Raw genomic sequence first — 26,085 nt, 5'->3', positions numbered from 1 at the left:
GAAATAAATTATAAGCCAATAGATTCAGAAATTCCAAAAGAAATAAGCGAATAGAAGTTAAACATAAAGCACATGTAGTTGATTTTTTTTTCATTATATTTACGATAATTTTCGATTATATATCTATATATTAATACGTGATGCAAAAACTTTGGACCGCTTTTTACGAAAATTGCGCGGACATAGGAGCATAAAATTTGGTACACTTATAGTTTATGTGTAGGAGAAGTGCAGCATGCTAATATTTTTCAAAAATAATGCTTATAAAGTACATTAAATCAATAAATAAAACATTACACACACATGCATAGTATCTGATCGTATTTGACAAAACGTCAAAATCAATAGACATTGCGATATATTCTGACGTCTCATATGAATAGAGTTTTATAAAAGAGTTTGTTTGAGTTTGAGTTAAATAAAAATTGTCCTTGAACGTATGTTAAGTGGTATTGTAATTAAATCGTAATGGTCGAATTTCGACCACTAGGCGACCACTAGTAAATAAAATTAACTAAAAATATTTTCGTTTTATTTCATTTCATGCTTCCAAACTGTTTGGCGGTAGTGAATTGTGACTTACTTGACCTTATTCGAAGATAAAATTCCCTAATAAGTTCTCGAGACAATATCATCTACTAGATATTATTATAATATAAATCGTTATCGTTACGGCAACACCTTTACTTGTTCACAAAAGCAGTTACATTTAATCGGACCTAACATATATTATTGCGAAATGACCTCGAAATAAGTTAATGTTAATCTATATCGTCAGCCTCAGGGGAAGCTCTGGGAGCTAGTCTGTCAGCGAGTAACGGCACCTCGCTCGACTCCGGAGGCGGTTCGTCACTGTCCACGACCACGCTCTCTTTTCGTCTACGATCCAAAGTAGACGTCTCGTCGCTGACGTCCGTCACGGTAGTGGTAGCCCCGTTAGTACCACTCGGCAAGGCTGCATAATCAGTTTCGTTGCTCACAGAGTTACCATCACCAGCAACGTTGGTTTTATTATAAATTTCTCTTTTCCTAGCGATTTCTTCTATCTTCATGTCCGCGTCACCGCCGGGAGTGACGGAGTTATCCTTATCAGTATTCCTTACATCGTCAGCAGGTCGCGCGGCTAGAGCGCTCTCCTGTGTGTCACCGCCCGAGTTGGAGTTCTCCACCGCGCTGTCGGGCGGCCTCGTCGTCACCACGTCACCAGTGTGCGTAGTATTAGTCTGTGCGGTGGAGACAGAAGGCGAAGTCTGCGTAGTAGACTGCGCTGTGTTTTGGACAGTTTGTGTAGTCGACTGAGTGGTGGGTGGAGTAGCTTGCGTACCGGTACCGGGCGCGTCATGATACGCCGCACCGCTAGCGAGAGCAGCGATCCCCGCCAGCCCCATAACGCCAGCCATACCACGATGCGTACGGAGCAGGAGCTGCTGTAACTGGGCTTGCTGTAGTATCACGGGTAGCTCGTAGTGATGGAAGAAGTACAACATGGAATGCTGGAACAAACAAATTTTATTATGGACCACATCTGGAAAATTTTGCAATGTCTATTTATAAAATGTAAAGGCTTCCTCCCTGTTCAGCATTTGAGGGGAAATATAGCAATAAATAACCGGTAAAGAGATAAGCTGGCACTAGTTGCGGCGGAGACGGTGGCTGGCTAGGCGACCGGCGCGCTTAGCTCGCTCACAGATAGATGTTGTGAGTGCAGATTATGAGGCACGTCCGTCGAACTGAGCAAAACTCTCTTAGACAAATAAATGAGAGACTCGTGACGATGTCCTCACTCCTCCCCAGTCTTTATTTATTTATTTCTGGGTCAAAGTTCCCACCCCTCGCGTCGTCCGACGTAAGTTTTAATTAAGAAACTTGTGACCGCCCCTGACTCAACTTTTATTTGAAATTATATTTTCTGATCCCCTCATTTTGATTTTTTCCAAGTGGCAGTGTAACGGGTTACCGGCGCAGACAAGTTGCGACACCTTCGTGATTTATTATTCGCGGCGTGCGCTACTTGACAGATAATTGAATGTTTTTTCATCATTTTTTATTTTACATTGGAGGAGAACTGCATATAATGCACACAGAGTTGAATTGTTTGTAGACATAGGTTTGGTCGTGTTACGCAATGCGGGCATAAATCATTGTTTTAGGGGGAAAAGTGGGTAGGTATTTTGTTTATAGCAAAAATAATCCCAAATTGTAAATTGAATATAAATTAGCTAAAAGGAATGTCTTGTCTTGGGCAAAACGAATTTAAACACATTACATTCACTCAGGGAATTAGCAATAAATTCGAAGGGCATTTAAAAATCGGAATGTATTTGAATGGCACACATGTCGGACAGGACGATAGGTCAGTGGACCAGGGGATACATTATACAGGCTTAATTAACAGCACCGGTCCGCGCCCCAATCTGTTCGCGGATCATCGCTACGGTAGCAAATATAAAAAAGGATCAAACGTTTAAAAGGTATTTAATGGACAGAGATGACGCCCCTTTATACGTCCATTAAAATCGGCCGCTTTGAGATTTACCGCCCGCCCTGTTAGATGTACGTGAATAAAAAACGAGGCCATTTTTATCAATTTTCAGATCGTTTGTAACAGATTACGTTGGCAGTGTATAGACGCACGAAATTTTCCTAGAGGCCTGTCTGTTTCGAAACGTCTAACATCAACGTTTGTTCGTCTATTTATTTTGTTAAGGAATATTATACCGTTTTGATCCTTGATACAGCAATTTGTGTTGAAAATTCGACAATACATTTTTTATGTTCTCGTAGGTGTAGCCTAGGTAAGTAGGTTTATTTTACAAAAGGTTTTTACAACGAAGTTAGTACTCGTTAAAGGCTCTATTCATACAGCATTTGTATTTTTTTTTGTAAAAGTATATGTTATTAAATAGGATTTAGTCCCTCGCCATTTTAGAGGTAGTTGTTGTTGTTGAACACGAACTATGTTCAATGGCTAATAATGTGGGCAGTCGTTTTATGTAGGTATTTGAAGAATTTAAAATAAAACAAGCATTTCGTGTTAAACAAGCGCAGTGCTAATTTCAATAATAAACATCTACAATGCCTATGTAAATAGCAGAAAGAACAAAATACCGCCAAAATTAACTTCCTTCAACGTATATTTTTATAAAGTTAATCCGAAATTAGTACTGAACACACGAGTTCAAGTGTACACTTGAGCAACGCTTGTCGAAAGCCGACACTTCAAAGGAACGCGAGTTCTTTGTGATAATACATTTTTTACCCGCAAAATTGTCTTAAACACTTTACGGGCGGCGCGTTGATTATGCCAAGACGGTGGAAAACTCGCACAAAAATAAAGTTATTTTGATTTAAAATGCAAAGAAAAAAAGCAGGGACGGAACGCAGCCAGCCCGCCCCAACGAGACATTTTTTTAAATCCCTTTTCATTTTACAAATCCTTGGACGGTTTCGGATGAGTGCGCTAAGAGTTGATATTCTAAAACATTGTTCCCATTTACTTGACCCCGTAGGAGCTGCATATAATGTTCGGTCGACATTCGCCCTCAAGGTATGCCCCGTATAATTATGTACGCCACAAAGTAAGCCGCTGAGAGTGTTTAACTTAAGTTTAACTATAATTTGCAAGAGATCTGGAAGATTACAACACTTTACATTGTTCCATGATGGCGGGCCTTTTCTGTTGATTTAGGACTTGACAGAAATTAACTGAAGCACGCCTATTAAACCTCTACAGTGAGGGAGCTCTAGTTAGGCTCTAGTAACTGACAGGCAATATCGTTTAAAGGCATCAAAAATGTCACAGACAATGGGAAGTTACGTGATTATTAATTGAAAGTTAAATCCTGTTTGAGCCCCGTGTCAACAAGTTGTTCCGTCTGTTGAAATTAATGTTAGGAATATCGCACGTCGGTGTCAGTATTATGCGCGGCGCGTCGCGCTGGCCCGACCTCATGAAATATGATTTTTAATAATAAGTTGACACGCTCGATGATTATAAGATAAGCCCCCACTTTGCATTCCGAAGGGGCTTCTTGTTTTTCGTCGCCCTCTCGCGCTGTAATCCGGTAGAGCCTACTCCCGCCTGAGCTGTCTCGAGGCGCGCCTAATGTTATCTCCATACTCAATTATAACTGCGCTTTTGCTGTCAACACACATTGTTCACAACATGTACATCATAAGATTACGCCGAGATTCCCAAGATTAAATACTTGTTGAAAATGCTTGTGTAATATAAAATTAAAATTATTAATTCTGTTTATATTATAACTTTTGTGAGACATCCTAAATTAATTATTATGTTTTACGGCTTACTCACGAAATTATTTGACAAGGAAATCGACTAGTTTCAAGCCATGATAGAAGCTGATATTCATGAGCAGCATTCCGCGACACACGTCGCGGCGGCTATCGCTCTGCTGACAGTAACTAGTAGAAACTAGTTACATTATTACATAAGTAAGCCGAAAATATAATCATTAAATATTAATTATGTTTTTTGAACAAAAGTTTCAGAATGGAATCAACTAAATATTACTAGAGTAACTACAAGTAACAAGGGTTTATGAACTAGATTGGTCAGTTTGAATCTATTTCAGGACTTTAGATATTTCGGCCTTGTTGTTTACAAACTGTTTTAGGTATTTGATTAAATTACTTTTGGTTGCTTATTTATATTTTTATAGAAATAGAAGTAATATCATCTATAACCACACCATTCTGATTTATTCATACATCGTCTACAGCCTACAAGACAGTAAACATTTTTTCTTTACTATATAATGTGTTCTAAAATATATCTGAGACGGCTCTAATGGGAGGTGGTGAGTTTGAAGAATACAATAGTGACTTTTCGTACCCCGGACCATTTAATTCAATTTATATAAGCATTGACTCTACTCTGCAAAAAGTAGTTTACAAATACGCACGATGCGTTGCTTCGTCAATGATAACAAATGATATGTCAGAGACAGCGAAAGAGCTCTTTTATAACAAACCCATACATCAATTTATTTGAAAGAAAAAAATCCATAGTCAATAATTTATATTTACTATTGTAATCTTCAAACACAACACTACCTCCCATTAAAGCCGAGGCAGATACTTACAGATCACCGTATATGTAAGAGAAACCAAGTAATCAAATTCATGTATAGTATCTACCTCCATAGCATTTCAATTTAAGATGAATGGAACTGTCATTGTCAAAGACCACAATTTAGATAGCTTGGTCACTATAAACTGGGCACTCACACATCGACACACCGATACACTCGACGATGTACAATCAACCACGTTATTTAGTATACAGGCAAGAAAACAAAGACTGATGTCAGCATAGAGACAGTGGTTTTGCGTCCAATCTGTGCAAGAATGTTGATAAACAAAAATGGTTTTTCTAGTTTAATGAAAATCTATTATATTATAGACGGCAACAGGTTAATGAAGAAATGAATATAATTACTATTTTAACTAGTATTAATAATCATGTTTTTTAAATAAATCCAATCTTTTGTATTCATCAATTGGATACTGAGTCAACAAATAATTACAGTCTATGTATTTTTAAAGGATGACGTTACCTCAGTCTAGCTTTCATGTGTCGTGGGTGCGTTTACAGACATACAATTTTACATGAAACCCAGACGCGAACTACAATTAATAGATCACACAAAGAGTTGTTCCGTGCAGGAATCGAACCCCCGACAATTTGCACGGCAGCCAGTTGCCCAGCCACCACGCCAACTGTGCAGTCAGATTCAGTAAGTACGGAATCAATCTTTATTATCTGCATACTAAATAAATTGTCTGACTGTACCATTGTGCCCTGTACTGTTGTATCTACGGAAGACCGGAGTCCGTTCGCCGTGTTATTAACTTCCGTTCGGAAATCGACGTCGATGTACGTTCAAGACAGTGTGTACCACCCCTAGCTTTCATGTATCAAGTATGTGGCTACATTATAGTGCCAACCCTAAGAACTATGGTTTATTTTATCATCAATCAATAATAATTTGTCAAGGTTACTGATACATTATTATTGTTATAATCATCATCGTCAATTAGAAGACGTCCACTGCTGAACTAAGCAGAACGGGTGGCGTGTTTGGTATTATTTTCTCAGCTGGTAGGCGTCTTGGGGATAGCAGTTAAAACGAAAAAAAAGGGGATGCTTCTACACATTCTTCCGTATTTTTTTTTAAGTGGGGAAAGTCATTCAATTACTTCGCCCGCCTTGGGCGAGAAGGAGTGTCAGACTTTTACTGACTAAAAACCACCCCGTTCCTACACCTACTTTTCTAGCAGGAGCCCCGGTTCTCCGTCGCCAGTTGTAGTTTTATTTTAGGCTATATTTGAGCCCGGGTTACAATCAAATAGAGAATTAATATAGCAAATTAAAATGTTTGACTACAATGCCAGCAATAAAATTAAATGTGTTCTGGTTATTTCAATTCGAGATAAAGTAAATGTTTGATTTTCTGGTTATCGACAAATTCGTTCTAGCTTGCGGATATTAATGGCTGCTTTCGATATAAAATGGTATAATTCTGAGAACGACGTAGGTTTAGTTTGGCAATATCGCTGCGGAAAATTATTAAGTTAATATTTATATCGTAATATTATTTGATTTGTTTATGCAAATACTAGATATCATGTACGTGATGTAATTTCATTTAAAATATTGATTGATGTTAAATTCAATTATTGCTGCTATTTAAACTAGATATTTACAATACGTTAGTTTCCAACTAGTCAAATTCAATACTTTTATCGAAATGTCAAAAACATTACTTTTCTATGAATTTTGTAGGAGATCGCAACTTATGACGTCACATTTTTTTGCGTCAAATAACATACGTACTTTTTTAATAATTAGCTAGAAAAATTAAATAAATAATTATATCGTCAAATTAATAAATGAAAGTACGATTATTTTGAGATATTTTATTATATTGAAATGTCAAAATAATTTAATTTATTTTAGAGTAAAGATATACTAAGTAATATCTTTCTACGTAAGACTGTTCGCATGGTGGTTAGGTCAGTAAGAAGTTGTGGGTCCACAAATCACTTGGACGTAATGTGTCACCGTCGCTCCCTGCGGGCAGGCGGAAAATATTACACGCACCGCCGTCATTTCTACCGTCTCGGGACGTATTTGACAAAACTTTGACATAAGACGATACAAGACTTGTGTTTTCTAATACATTTTGTACACAATGAATACTTTGCAAATTGATTCTAAGAAGGTTATACTTTAATTCGATGATAAAGTAAGTTGGTTCGTTTGTGTATTACTTTTTTATGCGTTAACCTCTGAATAGTTAAAGGTGAATGTGAATAATTCACAGCACGTCACGTGCTGATACAAACTGGAGTCTGGAGATACCAAAGGTTGTACTTATATTTTAGGATATAACTTTACGAAAGAATATTATATACTTTAGATATTTAATAAACTACCAAACAATGTTGTCTTTCGGGACAGACTAATGAGCTGCAGTAAAACAATTTTCAAACTACTGTATGATAAACTAAACCATATGTAGGAAACTATCAATAAACCTTCAAAGCTATCAAAATTGATAACAACACGTAAACTATATTCTATATCAAAGCAGTTATAGTTGAATTTTCCACGACGTTGAATATTCTCGACGATCACAAAAACGTATAGGGACGTGATTTGTTGACAAATGCTCGCGGCTCGGATCCCCCTTGAAAAGAGGTCCTCTTTTAGTTTTAAAAATAATAATAAGTCCCGCGTGCAGCGATGACAAAATATTTTGTATGTGTGTGTGTGATATGTGGATGTTTGAGGGTCCCTCAGGCGACCTGGCGACCCCGTGACCCGTCTCCTATTGTAACGCCACGGTATCCTTGCTTATTTTTCACAAGTCAACTGAGACCCTCTATAAATAGTTAAATACATAAGTATATTTTCCCGTGATAAGTCTGACGTTTCGTCTGATCTAAGAATGTCAATTGTGACATTGGGAGATTATATCTACTGCTACAAACTGCTAAGAAGTGGATCACATAACAAGGAAACCATATGTATATTACAATTTGAGAAATGAAATCGTATAACTTGTAAGTAGTATTTTTAGAAATAGGTACGAGTAATATTTTTATTTTGATTTGGTATCCGTTGCGAAGCTGACATAGCGTATTTCAATAAAAGAGTAAAACAAATGAGAAGTCGAATATTTAACCAAAATGTTAAAAGTACAACATAAATCTTACGCAGTTCCATCCCCTGTGTATGTCATTTAGCATGCAGAGTCGAGGCAAGTGTAGCAATAACAGAGCGGTTAGCGAAAAGCTAATAACGGGTTAGACAAACAGTTTATGTATAAAGCGTCAAGTCCGTGGGTCTGCGTGGCGAGTGCGTGACGCCTGCGGGCTCTGACCGACATCAAAGTGCCCTCGACAAACACACCACTGCACTCGGTAAATAGGCTAGTTGCAATTTGTCATCATATCACATTTGCGGACGAGCAAATACAGGAACGCAATTTATCGTAGATATTATGTTGTGTTACACGATTTGCTAACATGTACTTACATGTAACATATAACATGTACTACTTGAGTTTATGGGAGATGTTGGTTTATGGAAGAATATTAGTTTGTTTTAAAGCAAGTATTTGAAAAAGCTTAGTTAAAGTTTTATTTCTTGGAATGTTATGATCTCCTTTACTATAGAACCTATACTTTAGAAGGAAGCCTTTACATTAATAAACAGAACTTATTAACTGTTATTACTATTTGTTAGATACTTGCCTGTATAAAGAGCCATGAGGTGACGAGAGCCAAACTGCTGTACTGCCCGTTGAACCGGTAGTGGTACGCGTAGAACGAGAAGTGGTACAAGTAGAAGAATCTGTTGACAAAAGAGAAGATTGGTTAATTTTATTTTTTTGTATAATCACAACTACATATATGTTCGCTTTTATCGGACCATGATTGCTCCTCATAAATTTCAATTATAACACATATAATATGGTAAATTGAATATCGTCCAAACTGCAGATAAGGGATTTACAGAATCGAATTAGAAAAAAGGGAAACAAACACAAAACGCATATCAAAATACACAAAGTTTCAACACATCGTTGTTTCAAAATCTTTTGTGTATAACCAAGCTACTTCTACAGGTATTTAAGTCCACAGTGTAACAGAAAAGACGTTGAATTGAATATCCATTATCAGGGCACTAGAAGACAATGGCTAAGTAATATAAAGAAGCGTATAGTAGGAACCATCACATAAACTATATTCTAGTGTTATCTTGTTACGGCCAATGCTGTAACGCCACAGGGCAGTTATGTGCAGAAGTTCATTTCAAAATGATATTGCAAAATAAAATAAAAACTAATGCTAAGAATACTGCAACTGTCTCGTTGGTCGTGTGATCTCGGGTTAGATTTTTGAGACTGGCAAAGCATTATTGAGGTTTTTCAGTTTCTGGACGTCGGTAATAATTGCCCAAAGTGTTACAATATATGTATATGTACCATTGTACCTATGTGTATCTCTGCCTTCAGGAATTTAAACGTAACTAGTGGTCACCTAGTGGCCGAAATTCGACCATATATGATTTATTTTACAATACCACTTAACGTACGTTGAAGGATATTTTTTATATAACTCAAACTCTTTTATAAAACTCTTTTCATATGAGACGTGAGAATATCATCGCAATGTCTATCGATTTAGACGTTTTGTCAAATACGATCAGATACTATGCATGTGTGTGTAATGTTTTATTTATTGATTTAATGTACTTTATAAGCATTATTTTTGAAAAATATTAGCGCTATGCACTTCTACACATAAACTATAAATGTACCAAATTTTATGCTTTTACGTCCGCGCAATTTTCGTAAAAAGTGGTCCAAAGTTTTTGCATCACGTATTAATATATAGATTACATTATGTAAGAAGAATATCATTAATACATAATGCTAGGCTCTACTGTAACGATGATTTCTCTTTCTTTAACTTTAACTAAAACAGCAGTGAACTATCACAGTTGATTCACAAACAAAATTGTTAGATTACTAGCTTTTTAAAGGGACTTGTAATCTTACGACCAGTCTCAACGACATAATTATTGTAATACAATACATATTATTGTGTATAGCAAATAAGGTAACATATAATTGTACTTCTGTATATCTTCCCTTGTGGTGTCGTCGTGTCAAGCAACAAGTATAGAGAAGCAACGGCGTCGCAGTGGGCGGACATCATTAGGAGCTTATTGAAACACAAGACGCCATGTTTCATTATAACTGTGTGTGCTCAAATGATTCATATGTACAGTTTTGCTGCGATTTCAACTCGTTTATTTGTTTGAATGAACAGTTACTTGAATACTTTTGGGGTTCGTTATGTTTTTTTAGATTTGGGGCATCAATTATTCTGGTTAAATGGACATGTTTTAATGTGTTTAAGATTATACGTAGACTTAGAACACATTATTGCTCATTTTATCTTCTATTTAACGCAATTCAAATACATGTTTATAGCTTAATATCTAACAAAAAGAAGACATTCAAGAACGCCATGAATAGGACTAACAAATAAAGTCTACTCCTTTACCCGTTTAAGGATCAAGTGTGGCCAATAATTCAAGAATGCAGCTCAGTAACATCGCAATGCTTCACAGAAGCGACTCGAGCCAATCGTATTTCTCGTGTGAAGATACCATTATATTCTTTATCTGCTTATTTCGGTGGATAAATTCCCAATGTACGACAAGGGCGACAAACGGGCCCCGGAAAAGGGGAAATGTCACCTCGTTATCTGAAAGGTTGCAATTTTATTTGAAATCGATATTCAGTGTGATATACATTTTTCTTCCATTGTGTGTAAGGACGTGCTTTTTGTAACGTTGCTCTTTGAGATGTGCTCTTTAGAAATGCGTTTTCGCTCGTGTGTATAGTGTAGAGCGATGATGATATAAAGTTTAATATGAATGAAGTGCATTCAGATGTGTTGCGAAGCTGACGCTTTACATGGCTTGAAAAGCATTGCTTTAAGCTTTATACATTGATAGACTCCACTAGACGTGATTTAAATTATAGTTGTCGGCCATGACTCGATTATACCATTTAAGGTACAAAGAAGCACTGAAAATTGTACTAATTTTGGCAAATCTGAAATCAATAATGGATATTTTTTTAATCTGCTTCGACCGTACTTACTCGTGGATAAATCAACAACATTTAAACTATAATATCAAGGAGTGCATTTAAACGTTCACCGGAGCATAAACAGAGAGGATACGATTAACATGGTAATACGAGCACAAGGCGCTAATTAGCAGCTTGAGGTAAATCTGAAGCACGCACGGGTTGGCAGTACCGCGTCACGATCGCTTTCGCGGTAACACGGAGTAGATGATGAATTAATGAGGATTCAGTAAGAACTAGATTTTTGTCTACTAAATCTATCATATGTTTATTTAGTACTAAATGATTTACAGCATTCCTATAGACAGCCAATAACAGTAAACGATAACAATATACTAAAACAACACCAAAAACAAATTGAAACCAATTTAAAATCAGAGGTAAAAAGCACACAAAAGAAGACAGTAAAATTGGAATTCAATAAAATGGATGTTGTTTGAAAAAACATCTGTTTCGCAGACAAAGAGCAACGCGTCGATTAAGTTCTTAAGTAACAATTTCTGCGACAGATCGTTCCCCGAATAATTTAAAGAGGGGTGAGGATGGTCCTAGGGAGTCTTTCGCGAAGTCCAGTTAAGCTTCGTAGGCGTCGGTGGCAGGTCTTTGAGCGACATCAAACGACGTGAGATTACCAACGCATTAAACATACATGTTAGAAGAAACAAGCGGCGTTTTCTTAATGTTATTTCGTCCATAAATATTTTATCGCCTCTGTAATGGAAAATGTAAATGATGTCCGGAGACGTGTGACTTTTTTGTTCCATTCTCCCCAGTTGATTATTTCGGATGCATTTACTTCATTGGAGTGGAAAATCTTTTATTTATTCTTCTGTGACTAATGATACGGATAATTTTTGTCGATGCTTTTGTACTTTGCACTTTAGAAGTGTATATCTTTAGTTTGAATAGCATGCTATGAAACTATTTTATCAGAATCTTACAAGGTTCAATAGAGTAGTATATTTGTAAAAAAATATACAGATAATTGATTCCCGTGATGTGCTGTGTCTGGTTGTCTACTGATAGCCACTAGAAAATACCAAAAGTCGAATGCCCATTTACAATTTCCCTTATTACATGAAAATTATTCAGAAGCCCGATAGGAGCAGGGCAGGGGCGAAACTGAATCTTGTTGAACTAACTCAGTGCGAAATCACTTTCGCCTCGGCCTTTGATCTCGACTGCGCCAAAGGAATGTTATTCAGTAAAAACATGCAAATTCGATAAGGTATAACACAATATTATGGAGAGCGGCTGTCGGAGCGTCGCTCTCTTTACAATACTTGCCGAGCATCGGGAAATGCTTTGAATATTATTATCTGATCACAAATCGGCTTCGGCTACTTATTAATCTTAACTAATTTTATACTCTATAAATGGAGTTCTTAACATAAAACCCTTAATTTAAATTATTTTCTAATTAACCAGATTATAAATATTCCCTAAACTACTACTAATTTGCCGTCAAAAATGTATGTCCGGTAAATAATCATGACTAAAATAAAAATGGACGAACATTCGCCCCCATATATTTATATGGGATTACAAAGTAACTTTGTAATCCCATATATTTATATGGGATTACAAAGTTACAAGCTAAGTATAAGGAAATACTTTTGTGTTGAAATTATGCTTTTTTAAATATTTCATCACTGAAGACTCAACTTCTAATGGCGCTCCGAAAAATATGAAAGGATGCTCCCAATTAGGTTATACACTGTTCCTTTTAACGCAAATTGCCTTATCTCAATCTTAAATCAATGTTCTCCCTGTATATTATGATAATAACGTTTTTTTAACGCGGCACAATTTGCAAACAAGATTCGGTGGATGTTTGTAGTGAGTAATAGAGTAATGGAGGTCGATGTTATGAACTCATGACGCAGGTTGATAAGTTCGTCGATATGGCAGAGAATGAACGAATGTAAGGGCGCTGGCGTGGGGTTTCGGGTTGACCGCAGGCATCCGCAACCCCGGCAGGGTGCGGCACTAACGAAATGAAATTCCGCTGACATTCCGCGCGACGGCTGCTTTCGCGACTATGACCACTGACTGCTGACAATACCAACTATCCAATAATTCCACGGCGTCAATACGAAAAAGCCCCCAAGTTTATTAATAACTGTGATGAACAACACACGCTGCGCCATTTGTTAAATAGGAATTTATCAAATGAAATATGCTATTAATTATGCTGCACGCACTGGTATTTTATTTATTCAAATATTCTACAAATATGCGTAAGATAAAAGCATATTATGGGTTACATTTAACAAATAATTTTATTTCGATTAATTGGTGTAAAAAATAAATCAATAACGCAATTCGCAAGAAGAATTGCAATTGGAATGAAGAACCTATATTCTAACTTTATAGGTCTTGACATTCATTATTGTATGCTTCCTATACCAACACACATAACACAAACTACCAAACTTGCACTCCCATCCACGATCCAATGCAATCCTATTAGTCTATTAGACAAATTAATTCCATACGTATATGAAATAGGAATGTCGATAGAGGAGCAAGTTGGTGTCGATGCTAATCGAGAGCAGAAGTTAGGATCGGCTCCGACAAATGTGGTTCAACACACGAACTTGTTCCAACTAGTCCTAGTCACAAAGTCGTCGACATGTCGACGTCTCTGTATACTTGTTACTTGTTCACTGAGAATGCGGCTTTAATAGACTAGTTTTGGACCGGTTCATTACACATCCGAAACTATTTTTGAACCAATATCAGTTTGGTGTAGATTTAGTCATGTATTGTTTTGTATGTATGTAGGAGATTTAATTTAAATGTCTTGTGATTAAAAGAATATGCTGTTTGGGTTTTAAGTGTGAGTTTTGCTACTACTTAATACCGTACCATTGTATATTTGTTACCGATAGACTTACTAGCATATTTTATCAAACCAAAAGTTCGTGTATTTAAAACTTTATTATAAGAAACTTTACAGCCTACCAGCCTCTTAAATAAATACAACAGAATAAGAATAATTTACTAAAACAAAATAACCATTTATTATATAGCAATGCCTTATTCCCCATAGCAGATGTTTGATAGCAACAAGATTGAGTTCCCTAGCAGCCAATAGAAGGGTACATGTCACAAGGCAGCCACACAGTTACGAAAGTGGCAACTCGGAGGAAAACTACGTATTCTATTCACGCGAGTCTGCCAAGGAGTAACTTCGAACCGCCAATTGAGAACTGCTAAGGATTGACAACTCCAACACATGCGGAAATTTTCAACCGTATTCCTACGACTTCTTACGTAAAAAGTTGACGACTTTTATTGTTTATTGTTCTAAAAATGTTTTATTTTTTAAACAATAACGCGCTTTCCGAAAGTTTCACAATTTGCGCGAGGGTTATTGTTTAAAACTTTGGTATTTTTAAAGCTTCGTTTTCAAAATTATATTTCTATTCCAAACGGGAAATGTTACTCAACGTGAGTTCGTTTTGGATCTTCTTTTTTATGAATTAGTAAATTACATATTCAAATTAGGTAAGGCTAATTTTAAAAGCACGCTTCAAATAACTACATTTAATAATATTCTCAGAAATGTATGAAAATAAAAGTTCCGATTTATCGTAGCAGACTTCAATCTCTCCGTCAACTTCGTAGCGTCGTAGCACCGTAGCCGCGTAGAGGTCTCGTAGCGTTTGGTCACGTGCCCGGCGATCACGAAACGTTTTTACCGCATTTCCGTTTTTTCAACTGCTCACGTGGCAATTGTGTCGCAAATTTTAAAGTGATGCTTTTAAAATCTGAATTTTAAAACTTTCTCAACGTATTTCGATATTGGAATGGAAAATTATTATTATTTCTATTGGAAAAACAAGAAATCGGGTAACATTTAAAAACAATGGGTTAAAACTATGGTTGCACGCAGTGAAGTTGAGAAATTATATTTGTAGCAATATCAAACTTATAAATTTCGTCATTCAGGCACGACAGCTAAAAAACACATGACCTTGGTGGCGTGAACATCAACATAACCAAACCACAGAACAACGTCAGCTGCAATCTAGATGAACACAGCATGCGGATCAGTGACCGCGCACTGCAGATGAGACGTGTGTTGCTGTTATTAAATTCCCGTCTTTTTCCGTAATCTCGTTGTCGACACGGCCCGCGGGGCCTCATCGGAAATGGCATTATTTCCCAGCCCGGAGCGTCCCATGGACACCGGATACTCCCCGCTAACCGTACCTACGCACATCGTCCCCCAAAAACTCTCGTGTTTGAGTGAAACCCTCAGCTATTTCCTCCAACATCCGTTTTTGCATTACTTTCGTCTTCCATGTTTGACTTTCAAAATTAACGTCAAAGTTTCGGTCATTCATGTTCACTTGGTGTTTATGGGGTTTGTACTTTATATTTTAATGTTAGACTAGAACATTGGTATTTCACGTGTCCATATTACACGGTGTTACGCTATAATAACAGAAAGCCTTTTGATGAGTAAGAGTACATACACACATACACATTAGGCACAAATCTTAAATAAATAATTCGCTTGTTATAATTTAATCTTATTAGAGGCCTCATTAGGAGTCGACGTAAGTCAGTCGGTCGTTAATGAAATGTAATACAATCTTTGTTTACTTTCTCCGCTCAAGGCATTGTGCTGTTGGTTTCCACTGGCCAGCGGTTATGAAAATATTATCCTTTGCCCTCTGTATTTCGGTCAGCCCAACATTTGATATTACTGGAAATAAAAACAAATCGAAGGTGGAATCTATATTAAATTAATAAGGTAAACATCATTGGCCGCAGCTATGTCAGTGCCCACGTTACGCGTGGTAATAACGGAGGCTTCGATTACTGCCCGCTGGCTATTTTCTTTTCTTCAGCTATTCTCGGTTATTTATCAATGTATCTTATATTCTGATACATTCGTGTTTGTGTCCAGCATAGCAACTATGAAGATAATTCCACTGTTATATAAGTAAAAAACATTAATAATGGACGATTAACTTTTTAGATATAAACGCAAATCGATCGAAAACCAAATTGAATGAAAAAATCCTAGAGTTGTCATTCAGAATAAGGTATTAAATGTTGTGAGAAATAAATGGAAAAATGAATTTGTACAATACATTTGGTCCTCACGTCCCCGATATTTGTCGCGTTGTCGCCTGGCGACGCGGCATTGTATGGAAACGAGCCGACACCTGGGAAGGCTTATAAGGACGCTGGTCCGCTTCCATTGTGAGACAACAACCAACGTATAAGTTCCTTCAAGTCTTATTGTTCGATACATTTATCTGTTTCAAGTTTTGTAAAAAATTGGAGTTTAACATAAATTCTTTACAAGATTATATACAATCATTAGCAGATACTGCCCTCTGTGATGGCTTCCACAGTTGATCGAAGTTCTTTTCTACATAGTTGATCGAGTACATTATATGGTGTGTATTCAACTACTGTTGTTTTGTCCCGCTAGTTAAATATAATTTTCCGGGCTGCATTCTCAAAAAGCAATTTGTAAGTACGACTGCGTTTATTCTCAAGAATATTGCACTTCAGGTTTCTTACGATGATGATGAAGCATTGCTTACGCTGTTCTATTTCACAACTATAGTGCTTTCGCCGAGCGGTGCATTGTTATTTCTTAGTAAAGTGCTGAAATATTGCGGCAGCGCGGCTCGGAAGCGGAACAATAGCTCGACGAAACTGATCTTTACCGCAACCACTTTAAGGAGACCGAGAAACTCTCGTTTAGGGTATAGTTTTTGGCTGTGTTCGCATTGCTTTTGTAAAAGAAACCTTGTGGTGTAGACAACAGATGCGGTTGTTTGTTAAAGGATATAAAAGCCGCAGGTGCTGGCAATCCCGCAGCTAGAGTTTGAATCACGCCTGTTGCACAGCGCCGCATATATCTTGGCTCACTCAGCGCGTCACACCTTGTTGCTCTTTTTATACACTTAGTACTTCATACAATTTTACTTTAAAAATATTGCTTGGCGTGTTGTGACGTATATTCGGCGTGGGTAGACGCGGACAATGTGAATCAATACAGGGGCTATTTAGGGCTCTCTAGGAGATCTACTTACACGTACGCGGAGAAAACAATGACAAGCCTCGTCGGGACATCAAGTGTGACAGTCCATTATGCTCTCATTGTCACACACTAGAGGACAATGGGCGTCGAAAGGCTTGGATGTTTTGTTTTCTTGTAACCTTATACCAATAAACAGTGTAGAAGATAAATAGCTAATGGAATATTGACATTTAACGAGCACTGAATGCAATATTAACAAAGAAGATGGCTAATGTTACTTTAACGAAGCAATGACAACCGTGAAATGTGTTGAACAAAACAGAACATTGATGCAAACACGACGACGTAGAAGTAGCATCGTATATCACGCAAAGAGCTCTTGGAAGCTTCTAAGGTGAAACACAGCATCTCAAAGTAACTGCACTCAATTCGATTTGGCTGCGTCTTGTTTAAACATGTCGACGGAAAACGTCAAACATATCAGTTACCTACTAGGCTGCGCACCTCCGCGTCTTATTTGTGGCGCAAATACGAGGGTGGAAGGGTAAAGTAAAAAATGGAGAAACGCGTCCCGAATAAACACAAGAGAAATAACGACATCAAAATATAATTGAAATCATAGGTCGCGGCGGCTGGGTGCGGGAGCGAAGCGGAGACGTCGTGGAGTACCATGCGTGCTGCTACATACGCTTACCTAACTATATCTACAGGCAACTTACGGCTACGTCTCAATATTTAATATTAACGTAAAAATATTGCTTCAAACTTTTATCATAAGAAAAACAAGTGCTTTATTGTTTATTGTAAAAACAATGTTAATACCTCGTTAACGAATCTCTCATAATCCTATTAAGCAGCTCGTAAACAAGATTTTCCTCTAAAATTAGTATCTTTCCGATCCATCAATTTCTTATCCTAAGATAAATCATTAATCCTTTATCTAATCCACTTCTTAACAGTTTAAGCCTCGAAATAATTCCTCCTCCCAATAATTCCAAGAACCAATTAGTTCCTAAAGATTTTTCATAAACAAAATTATGGACGTGTTGCAAAATGAGGAACATTTCGCTGCATACACACATCGTGGCTATTAATCTCGGCAAATCGAATAAAAAGGTTAATAGAGGCTCGCCGAGAAGGGGAAGGAAAGATTGCCTCTGTCCTCAATGGGAGAGGCGAGCCCTCTGCAGCCACGATACCATTATTAGTGAGTTAACTCAATTTGCGGCATATTGTTTGAGAGGAGCTTAATAACAGAGGCGAGAGGACCTGGGACATCGCCATGACTACGCTTGATCCGTCGCCCGTTAACCATACCCGACTTAAGACTTCGTGACATGTTTGTGAGGAAACTGTCGCCATCGAATGAGATCTCATGATATCGTTCATAGCTACCTACTTGACATCATTATAAAACCGTGCCGCCAGAATTACCAAATTAATTTTCAGTCGTGAATTACTGGAAGCTGAACCTGAATACATAATTACGAAGCCTGATCGCGGCCTTTTAATTGACACTACGTAAAATTACTTGAAAACTCAGTTGAGTAATAATATAATTACAGGCCAAATTAATACCCATTAAATAAACAAGTGGATCCTACCGAGCCTATTTTGAAAGCGATACCTCTCCGCCTTCGGAGGCTGATACAAATGCCGTCGAGAACCGAAAATAATTTGTCCATTGAGGGTTATTTAACAGTTGTTCGGTTGTTTATTTGCACCACGGCGCTCCTACAAAAACTACCAAAGTAAACCCGGTCACAAAATTAAAGGCACCTCACTACGTTCTGGACTCTATAGCACTGTCGTAAAGTTGATAATTAAAATTTTACGCTCGACAATTACGAGCGCAAGTCGATACAAGTCGGAGTAAATTATTAAAACGAGCTGTCGAACAAGCAAATTAATCGAAAGTATTCCGTTAGAATTTGAAACGAAGTCGGTCGAACACTTGTAGTTTATTAGTTGGTAGCCCTGTCTGGACAGTTTAGGGTTGTCGGGAGATTTAGTAAGTAGATATCACGTATCCACAGTCGAGTTACGTCTCCTTGAAGAGTTCCATATTTATCGTGCGACTAACCGTTAATTCCATGAAATGTGAACCAATATTAAAAGTAGTCGCTCATCCGTGAATAGGTAAGAAGGACGATCTTATTAGGCGTATGTTGTACCTACATCCGAAAGTTCACATTGAGAGCGGATCGGGAATAAATCATCTGTAAAATGGATATCGGGCGGTACTAAAGACCAATAAAGGCGACAAAAACCGTGTCGACAAGTCATTTAGCAAGCGTTCGAGCATATCGTTGAATAGCATTAGCGGAACAATATTTTATGCAGTGTTGGGTGCACGAGGGGGGCGGCGCGGGGTGAATGCCGGGGACAGCACGGCGGGGCGCCGGATGTCATGGAAAAATTGCTACTTCCGAGCCGGAGCCCGCACAAAAGGGCCCGTCTGCGATTTTATTATCAAGTGTAGTGACCTCCACGGTGCTCTGTTACAAGCAGTCTATCAAAAAATATGACAGTTCTTTTAGTGAAAAGCGCTCGTGTTGTATCTTAGCTGGAGCATATTGTTTTTGCTTCGGTTTCTTGGGTATTGTTCCCAGAATATTATTTTAAAGAAAGTATATTTTTAAATTTATTACGAGCTAAAATAACGATAATAGATTTTCATTAAAGTTAGACAAATTATGTAACAAAACCACTAAAATAGTCTACATTACACGAACAGCGCGCATACATCAGCTCCCGGCTTGGAAAGCCGGGGATTGTTTACAAGTTGATACGTTTTCAATTGCAGACGGCTGTCAGTGTGCCAATTTCGCGGCATTCACAACAAATTACGTATTAAAGCGAGTGGAGGCGCAAACAAAACGGTCGGTGTTCGTGACGTGAATTGAGCGCGTTGAACGTGCACCGCGACCAGATGCGGACATAGTGCTCCGGTACGCGACCACGAAACCTCTAGACAACGAACATATATTTAAACCAAACACAATAGAACTAAATTTTTCAATGATGCAGCTAAAACTGCTGTTAAATAGTGCTTTGTTTTTTAAATAAATTTCCACCGCCCAAGCATTTTATTTCAGCGTCACACAGTATGAATGCTAAATAGGAATATGTTCAGCAAAAACCAACGCAACGCAAATTCGCAATCTGCACACATTTGTTCGAGTTTGTGGCACTAATTTAAACAAAATCACCTATTGTTTGGTCTGTATTTTTAACGAATTGTTTTACGTAAGATAACAATACAACAATAGTTGTGAGTATTGAAAATTTTAATACATTTATGATGAATATCATTTAGAAAATATTACTGATCATTTTAATTCAATCAATATAATTGTGGTAATAATGCATTAGTACCACGAAAAACTTCTTCATAAATTTTCCCCTTTTTTTGAACTTAAGTACCAGCGGGATACATTTTGTGTTCCAAGCAACCCGCTGATCCAATCACAAAGCCCGGACCCAAAGTGGTACACGTTTAATTTAATTACTCATGTGTCATACACCGACCAGGCCGGCCTTAGAAACACGTGACTGCGTTTCAAGGGCCTCAAATAGAACCCAATTTGAACTAACTCTAGTTAACGCTCTTGTTTCTCTCGGAGACCCAGATCAGATGTCCGTCAGACGTATCATACCTGAACTACACAGGTTTTTCGAACCATCAGATATAAAAAAAAAACTATTGTTTTATTATTACAGTTGTTGCTTAATTAAACGTATTGGGTTACCGAAAGAGTTTAAGTTTGGAGAGAGACAAAACAGAGCCTTATTTATAGATTGCTAAAATTGGATTTTGTATAGATTTACAGATGTCTTAAACCATGCGGTCTAGACTTGCTAGGTTTATTTTAGTGAGATTAAAAGTTCTTTGTTTCATACAGTTTGTAGCCACTATTCACAACTTCTTAATTATTATTAAACCAAATAAGACGATTAATTAGTTTAATATAATGTAATAGTAATAAAGGAATGTAATAGGGGAATTTTTGGGTATCCATAGTTTTAAAGCATTAACTGCCGAAAGAAAACTGAAGGCAGATCCTCCGCTAAGCGCGTGGGGGTTAATATGTTAAGAAAGTTAAGACCTTTTGAAATTAGTAGTTACGAACTTACGAAGAAATAAGAAACTGTTGGTCAATATCAAATATTGTTTTTTGTTATGATTCCTAAAAATGGATACACAGTAAACAAAACTGCTAATTATCCGCCAATTAGGAGTATTTACAGTTATATCGCATTTCTTTTGTAATTTCATATCTGCCCACTAATTAGCGATAACCAAAACATCTTCATAAACAACAGTTACTTTTGTTATTTCTTATTGACGTATGGACACCAATAACAAGCGTATAACGTTACACGTGTTAAAGATAAAAGAAAGAAAAAATAAGGTCAAGCGTTATTCATCTTCATAAAAGATATTAAGATATTTGCTAATTAGCCCCGGTAAGGTAAACAAGTCCCGTAAAAAAATGTATCTCAATAGGATAAACAAGAAGCTTAACATTATATAAGTATCTCGTTATTTTCACGAAAATAGTTCCGATACGAGAATATCCGGATTGTTTATTTCTTTTTCATTTTCTTAAGCCATTTTGATTGACGTGTGATTATTCTATTTTGAATATTCGACCGAAATTTTGGGTATATTATGCAAATAATTATTTATAAATCATTTCTCGTTTTAGCGTCTGTTCTTACAAAAAGAGTTGTGTTCCTAAGAAATCGCAATGCAATGAAATATGTAGTATTTAAATGGTAATTATTTGAATACTAAGACAGTTGACACAGCACTGAAGGGGTCGGGTTTATTCTAGCAGACACAATTACAAGTTTCGTTCGAAAGGACGGCAAGGTACCGTCGGCACGGTATCGGAAAGAGATGGTCTTATTTAGAATACGAGCACTCTCCACTGATCCTTTTAATTAGCAAAGCTAGACGAAATGACACCCTCCACAGAACTACGACTGTCGTAGAACCGATATTTAAATACGTTTGCAGTTTCATTGGCATTTAGAAATGTCTGTAAAGTGGTTCGATTGTTTGGTCCTACGGATCCTACGCCAGTTAATTATAAGAGCATTTACAGTTCAAGCATGAATTTATAGACACGTAATGCAGTTAACTGCGCTATGCAGACGAGGTATTCCTACGAATATCTACGACGATCTAAATTGAAATGACAGTAGTGATGTGTGTAAGGAAATAAAAGGCATCTGAATGAAATTAACGGGACGCATTCAAAGCAGACAACCGGTCTAGTCGGCGACAAAGCCGCGCAGACAGCCCGCAGCGCGAGCGACTCGTCGTGAATGCCTAATTACGACGCTGAGTAAATAACTTTTCTATTTGCCTCGGGTCGGGTCGCGTTCGGTAAAACATTAATCATGATTGAGCTAAGTGGCTTAATACGGGAGGGATAATGGCGAGCAATGATCGCCGGCAGGGGGTGGCGCCGTACGGTCGCGCTGTTGGACGTCCGCGGTGCGTCACGCCGACGACGCCCAGATGTGCGCCGTCACACACCGTACTACGGCGGGATCCGATGACGTTACGATTACTGTTATTCATATTGAATCAGAACACACTAGTGACACGGTGTTCTATTTATAGCAATGTTAGGAGTAACAAAAATATCGGCGCGAGCTGCTTGCATAGGTCTGTCATATTAATAACCAAAGGCGGAAACTATCGAGTGCCGAGCCTTTAAGTACAGAAATGAAGCCGCGATGGTTCCTAAATGGAAAACACAAACATGAGGGTGGTGCGCCGCGGGCGCCCCGCACTGTTATTGTTTGTACACCGAAACTAAAGCCAGCGGAGGAAGCCCTACACGGGAACAAACGAGAAACTTTAAAAGAAACCATCAAGATAAATGCGAGGCCAAGTACTACGGCACACATTTTGGTGAACGGATTCATGCTTTTATAGACGTTTGTGGTTTAAATATGCAGGTTTCCAGTTTACAAGCAACTTATTTCGAAAATTAAACTCTATGATTAAATTCAGGAATTTTCTTTTCAGTAAATACTATAAAGTTCTTGGAAGATACTGAGGTAAAACCTGTTTTAGTTTACATGCATAAGTTTCAGTGCATTCTAAGAAATATGAAATACTTATTCACCGCGTTCCAGGAATTTTACACACGCTCGTGAAATAATGTTTCGTATCTTATAGCGGAAAGCTAATTGCAGTACCTAGTGTATGCGGGAGTGAGGTAGAGAGGTGCAATATCGATATCGGGTCTCGTTGAAAGTGGGCAGTATAGCGCACCGCAGGCGACGTCAGGCAGCGCGCCACGCCCGGAGAGCTTTTCCTTGTCACCGGGCATAACACTAAACGATAATATTGCGATCGACTTCCGATCCTTAAACGGCAACAATTGTCGTATGTAACGTTAATGGAACCGCTGCTCCGGCGGCTTGTGAACCGCGCCCGTTTTATGCATATCGCCGTCTATCGAGATTTAACGCCGATAGCAAACCATTAGTGGGCGCACATTATGTCACATTTTATACCGAGAGGTAATTTCGATGTATTATCCACACCAGGAACCACTTCTCTTTTAAATTCCATTTAAAAAATCTCTCGTTCTCTTTAAAACATCAGTTGGGATGATTTTTTAATGTCATTGCTATATTTGATGTAGTATAGTCGCTCCCCACTACATCCGCGTCAAAGGTAGCATGATCAAGGATTTAAATTTTACACAATACTTTGAATTTTACTAACATACAGTTAAGTCTTTTTCTTGATAATTTTATTATCAATAATGGATAACAACAAGCACATGTTTCTCTGCATACTATCCTTTCGTGTAGCAAGCGTAAAATTTTAGTAGGATCCAATATTTCGCTCACACCACTTGAAAAATACGTTTTCGATACCAGTCTTCGGTCAAAAAGCAATATCGACAATATCGACATCGTCGGTTTAGTTATGCTATGAAAACGAACGCGTTGCAAGGATTCTTTCCAATTGCGCGCCGATACGGATTCCCCTTTTAGCGCGGTGCGGCCGCAACGGCACAACAATATCAAACATTTCCCACTTGCTTTGCGGTGGCTTCTTCTGATACAGTGATATATGGACCAATTTTATTACTGAACATTTATTAGATCTATTGCATTCAATTGAATTCTGAAAAATGTATATAGATGATCTAAATAGCACTTTTTTACATTAAAAGTTTGAAAACATATTGTTAATTTTCCACATGTGAAACTGTGTATATTACAAAGTTTAGAAATCCTTTCAGTTGAAAAGAGTGGCAGGTATTATTTGATATAGCTACTAAACGTGTACTGTTAATTAAATATTTACTGGTACAAAGAGTCTGTACCTAAGGATCATGAACACCTACACATGTAACACCACATCGACCAACGACGCAATCAATTTGTATTTACGTAAGTACCTAATTGAATGTATTTGTATAATACCTACCTTAAAGGGACTTCGAAGACATTTATTTTTATTATAATTGATGAGGTATTTGCACTCACGTTAAAGCAGAGAAATAAAATATGAAATAATATTCCTTTGATGTAACAACTATGCTACAAATTGATATCGAAGGAACTAGGTATTTCTTCCCACTTAGTGCTTATAATGGAAAAATATTTCTACTAACGAAAAATGTATTCTAAGAATAATAAATTACCTGGAATGACGCTATTGAATATGAGAGCGGACCTTAATAAATAACTTGGGTATTACTGAGATTTTTTTATAAAAGCTACCAATTATATTTTGTCTGATGATTGGCGAATGATTTTAAATTACAAATAATAATTATTTTTAATCACTAGTAAGTTTCTACTTATTAAGTCAAGAATTATCTCAAATTCGATGTACTTGATGCTCATGTGTGGGAGAGCCATACTTCGGCACAAATGCGGCCATACGGCTCAACCGGAGCGATACCACGGCCTCAGAGAAGGCCGACGTGAAACAACTTGCTTGCTTACCATAAGGTGATCCGTCTAATCGTTAACCGGCTTATACCATAAAAAAAAAACTCGAAAAATTGCTGATAGTAGCATAAAGTGTATACGTAAAGACTACGAAAGTCTTTTGATGGAAAGGATCCTACTTAAATTATTTTTACAAGAACACATTATTATTTCCTCGTTTCAATACGAGCCAAAGTATAATATTAATTAATAATCTGTCGGATATGGAAGTTCGCTTGTTAGTGCAAGGTGCTTAAAAATAAGACAGCTTTGTAATTGGCTCCTTACGGAAACTATCGGGCTCGGCTCATTGGCGCGAGCATCCCTATTCACTGGCAACTCGTAATTATTAATATTATGAAGCTCATTCTCATAATTTTTTTGCTGCTACAGAAAAATATTTGGGAAAATTAAATATTTTCTGTTTTAAATATACATTTTGGTAAAATAAAGAACAGACTTGCGATTACTACGTTTTTTATCTTTCAGTATTTTTATCTAAATGGTTCCATTTCAATAGGTGCGAATTGCACCTCAGGACTTTTCGCTATTATCATCATTATATTACCTTATATTAAAATAAATCCAGATAGAAAATTCCATAATCCTTTACCCATTTACGACATTAAAGTAATAACATAACTCCGGCGCGTAAAAATGCGATATGTAATGCAGTTCGGAGTTCGAGGCAGACTTCAATTTAGTTATATTAAATTCATGTCAACAAGATTTCATACGAAATATAATCTTGCGCCTCACTGCACCACCATTCTAGACATAAATTTACATCATACGTCGAAGTACTAGCGTTCTATGAAAGAAATATTAAGTCCTCAGCACCGAATATCTCTTATATTGAATATCAAAAAATATTCACCATTCCACAGATAT

General features: G+C 37.3%; 1 protein-coding gene across 3 annotated transcripts in view; it reads right to left on the bottom strand.

Moving 5' to 3' along the window:
• Positions 1–498: 498 nt before the first annotated feature.
• Positions 499–26,085, bottom strand: part of LOC118265916 (membralin) — a 97,815-nt gene continuing 72,228 nt past the window's right edge. For all 3 annotated transcript variants that reach the window (XM_035579198.2, XM_050694720.1, XM_035579199.2), the window contains exons 10-11: positions 8,785–8,884; positions 499–1,493 (exon numbers count right to left, since the gene is read on the bottom strand). In XM_035579198.2, coding sequence (XP_035435091.2) covers positions 762–1,493; positions 8,785–8,884 — 832 coding nt within the window. In that variant the 3' untranslated portion in view covers positions 499–761. The remainder of the gene's footprint in view (positions 1,494–8,784; positions 8,885–26,085) is intronic.

The sequence above is a fragment of the Spodoptera frugiperda genome, chromosome 7, assembly GCF_023101765.2.
Source record: "Spodoptera frugiperda isolate SF20-4 chromosome 7, AGI-APGP_CSIRO_Sfru_2.0, whole genome shotgun sequence".
Taxonomy (NCBI): domain Eukaryota; kingdom Metazoa; phylum Arthropoda; class Insecta; order Lepidoptera; family Noctuidae; genus Spodoptera; species Spodoptera frugiperda.
The sequence above is the reverse complement of the archived record's forward strand: the minus strand, read 5'-3'. Positions and strand labels throughout refer to the sequence as shown.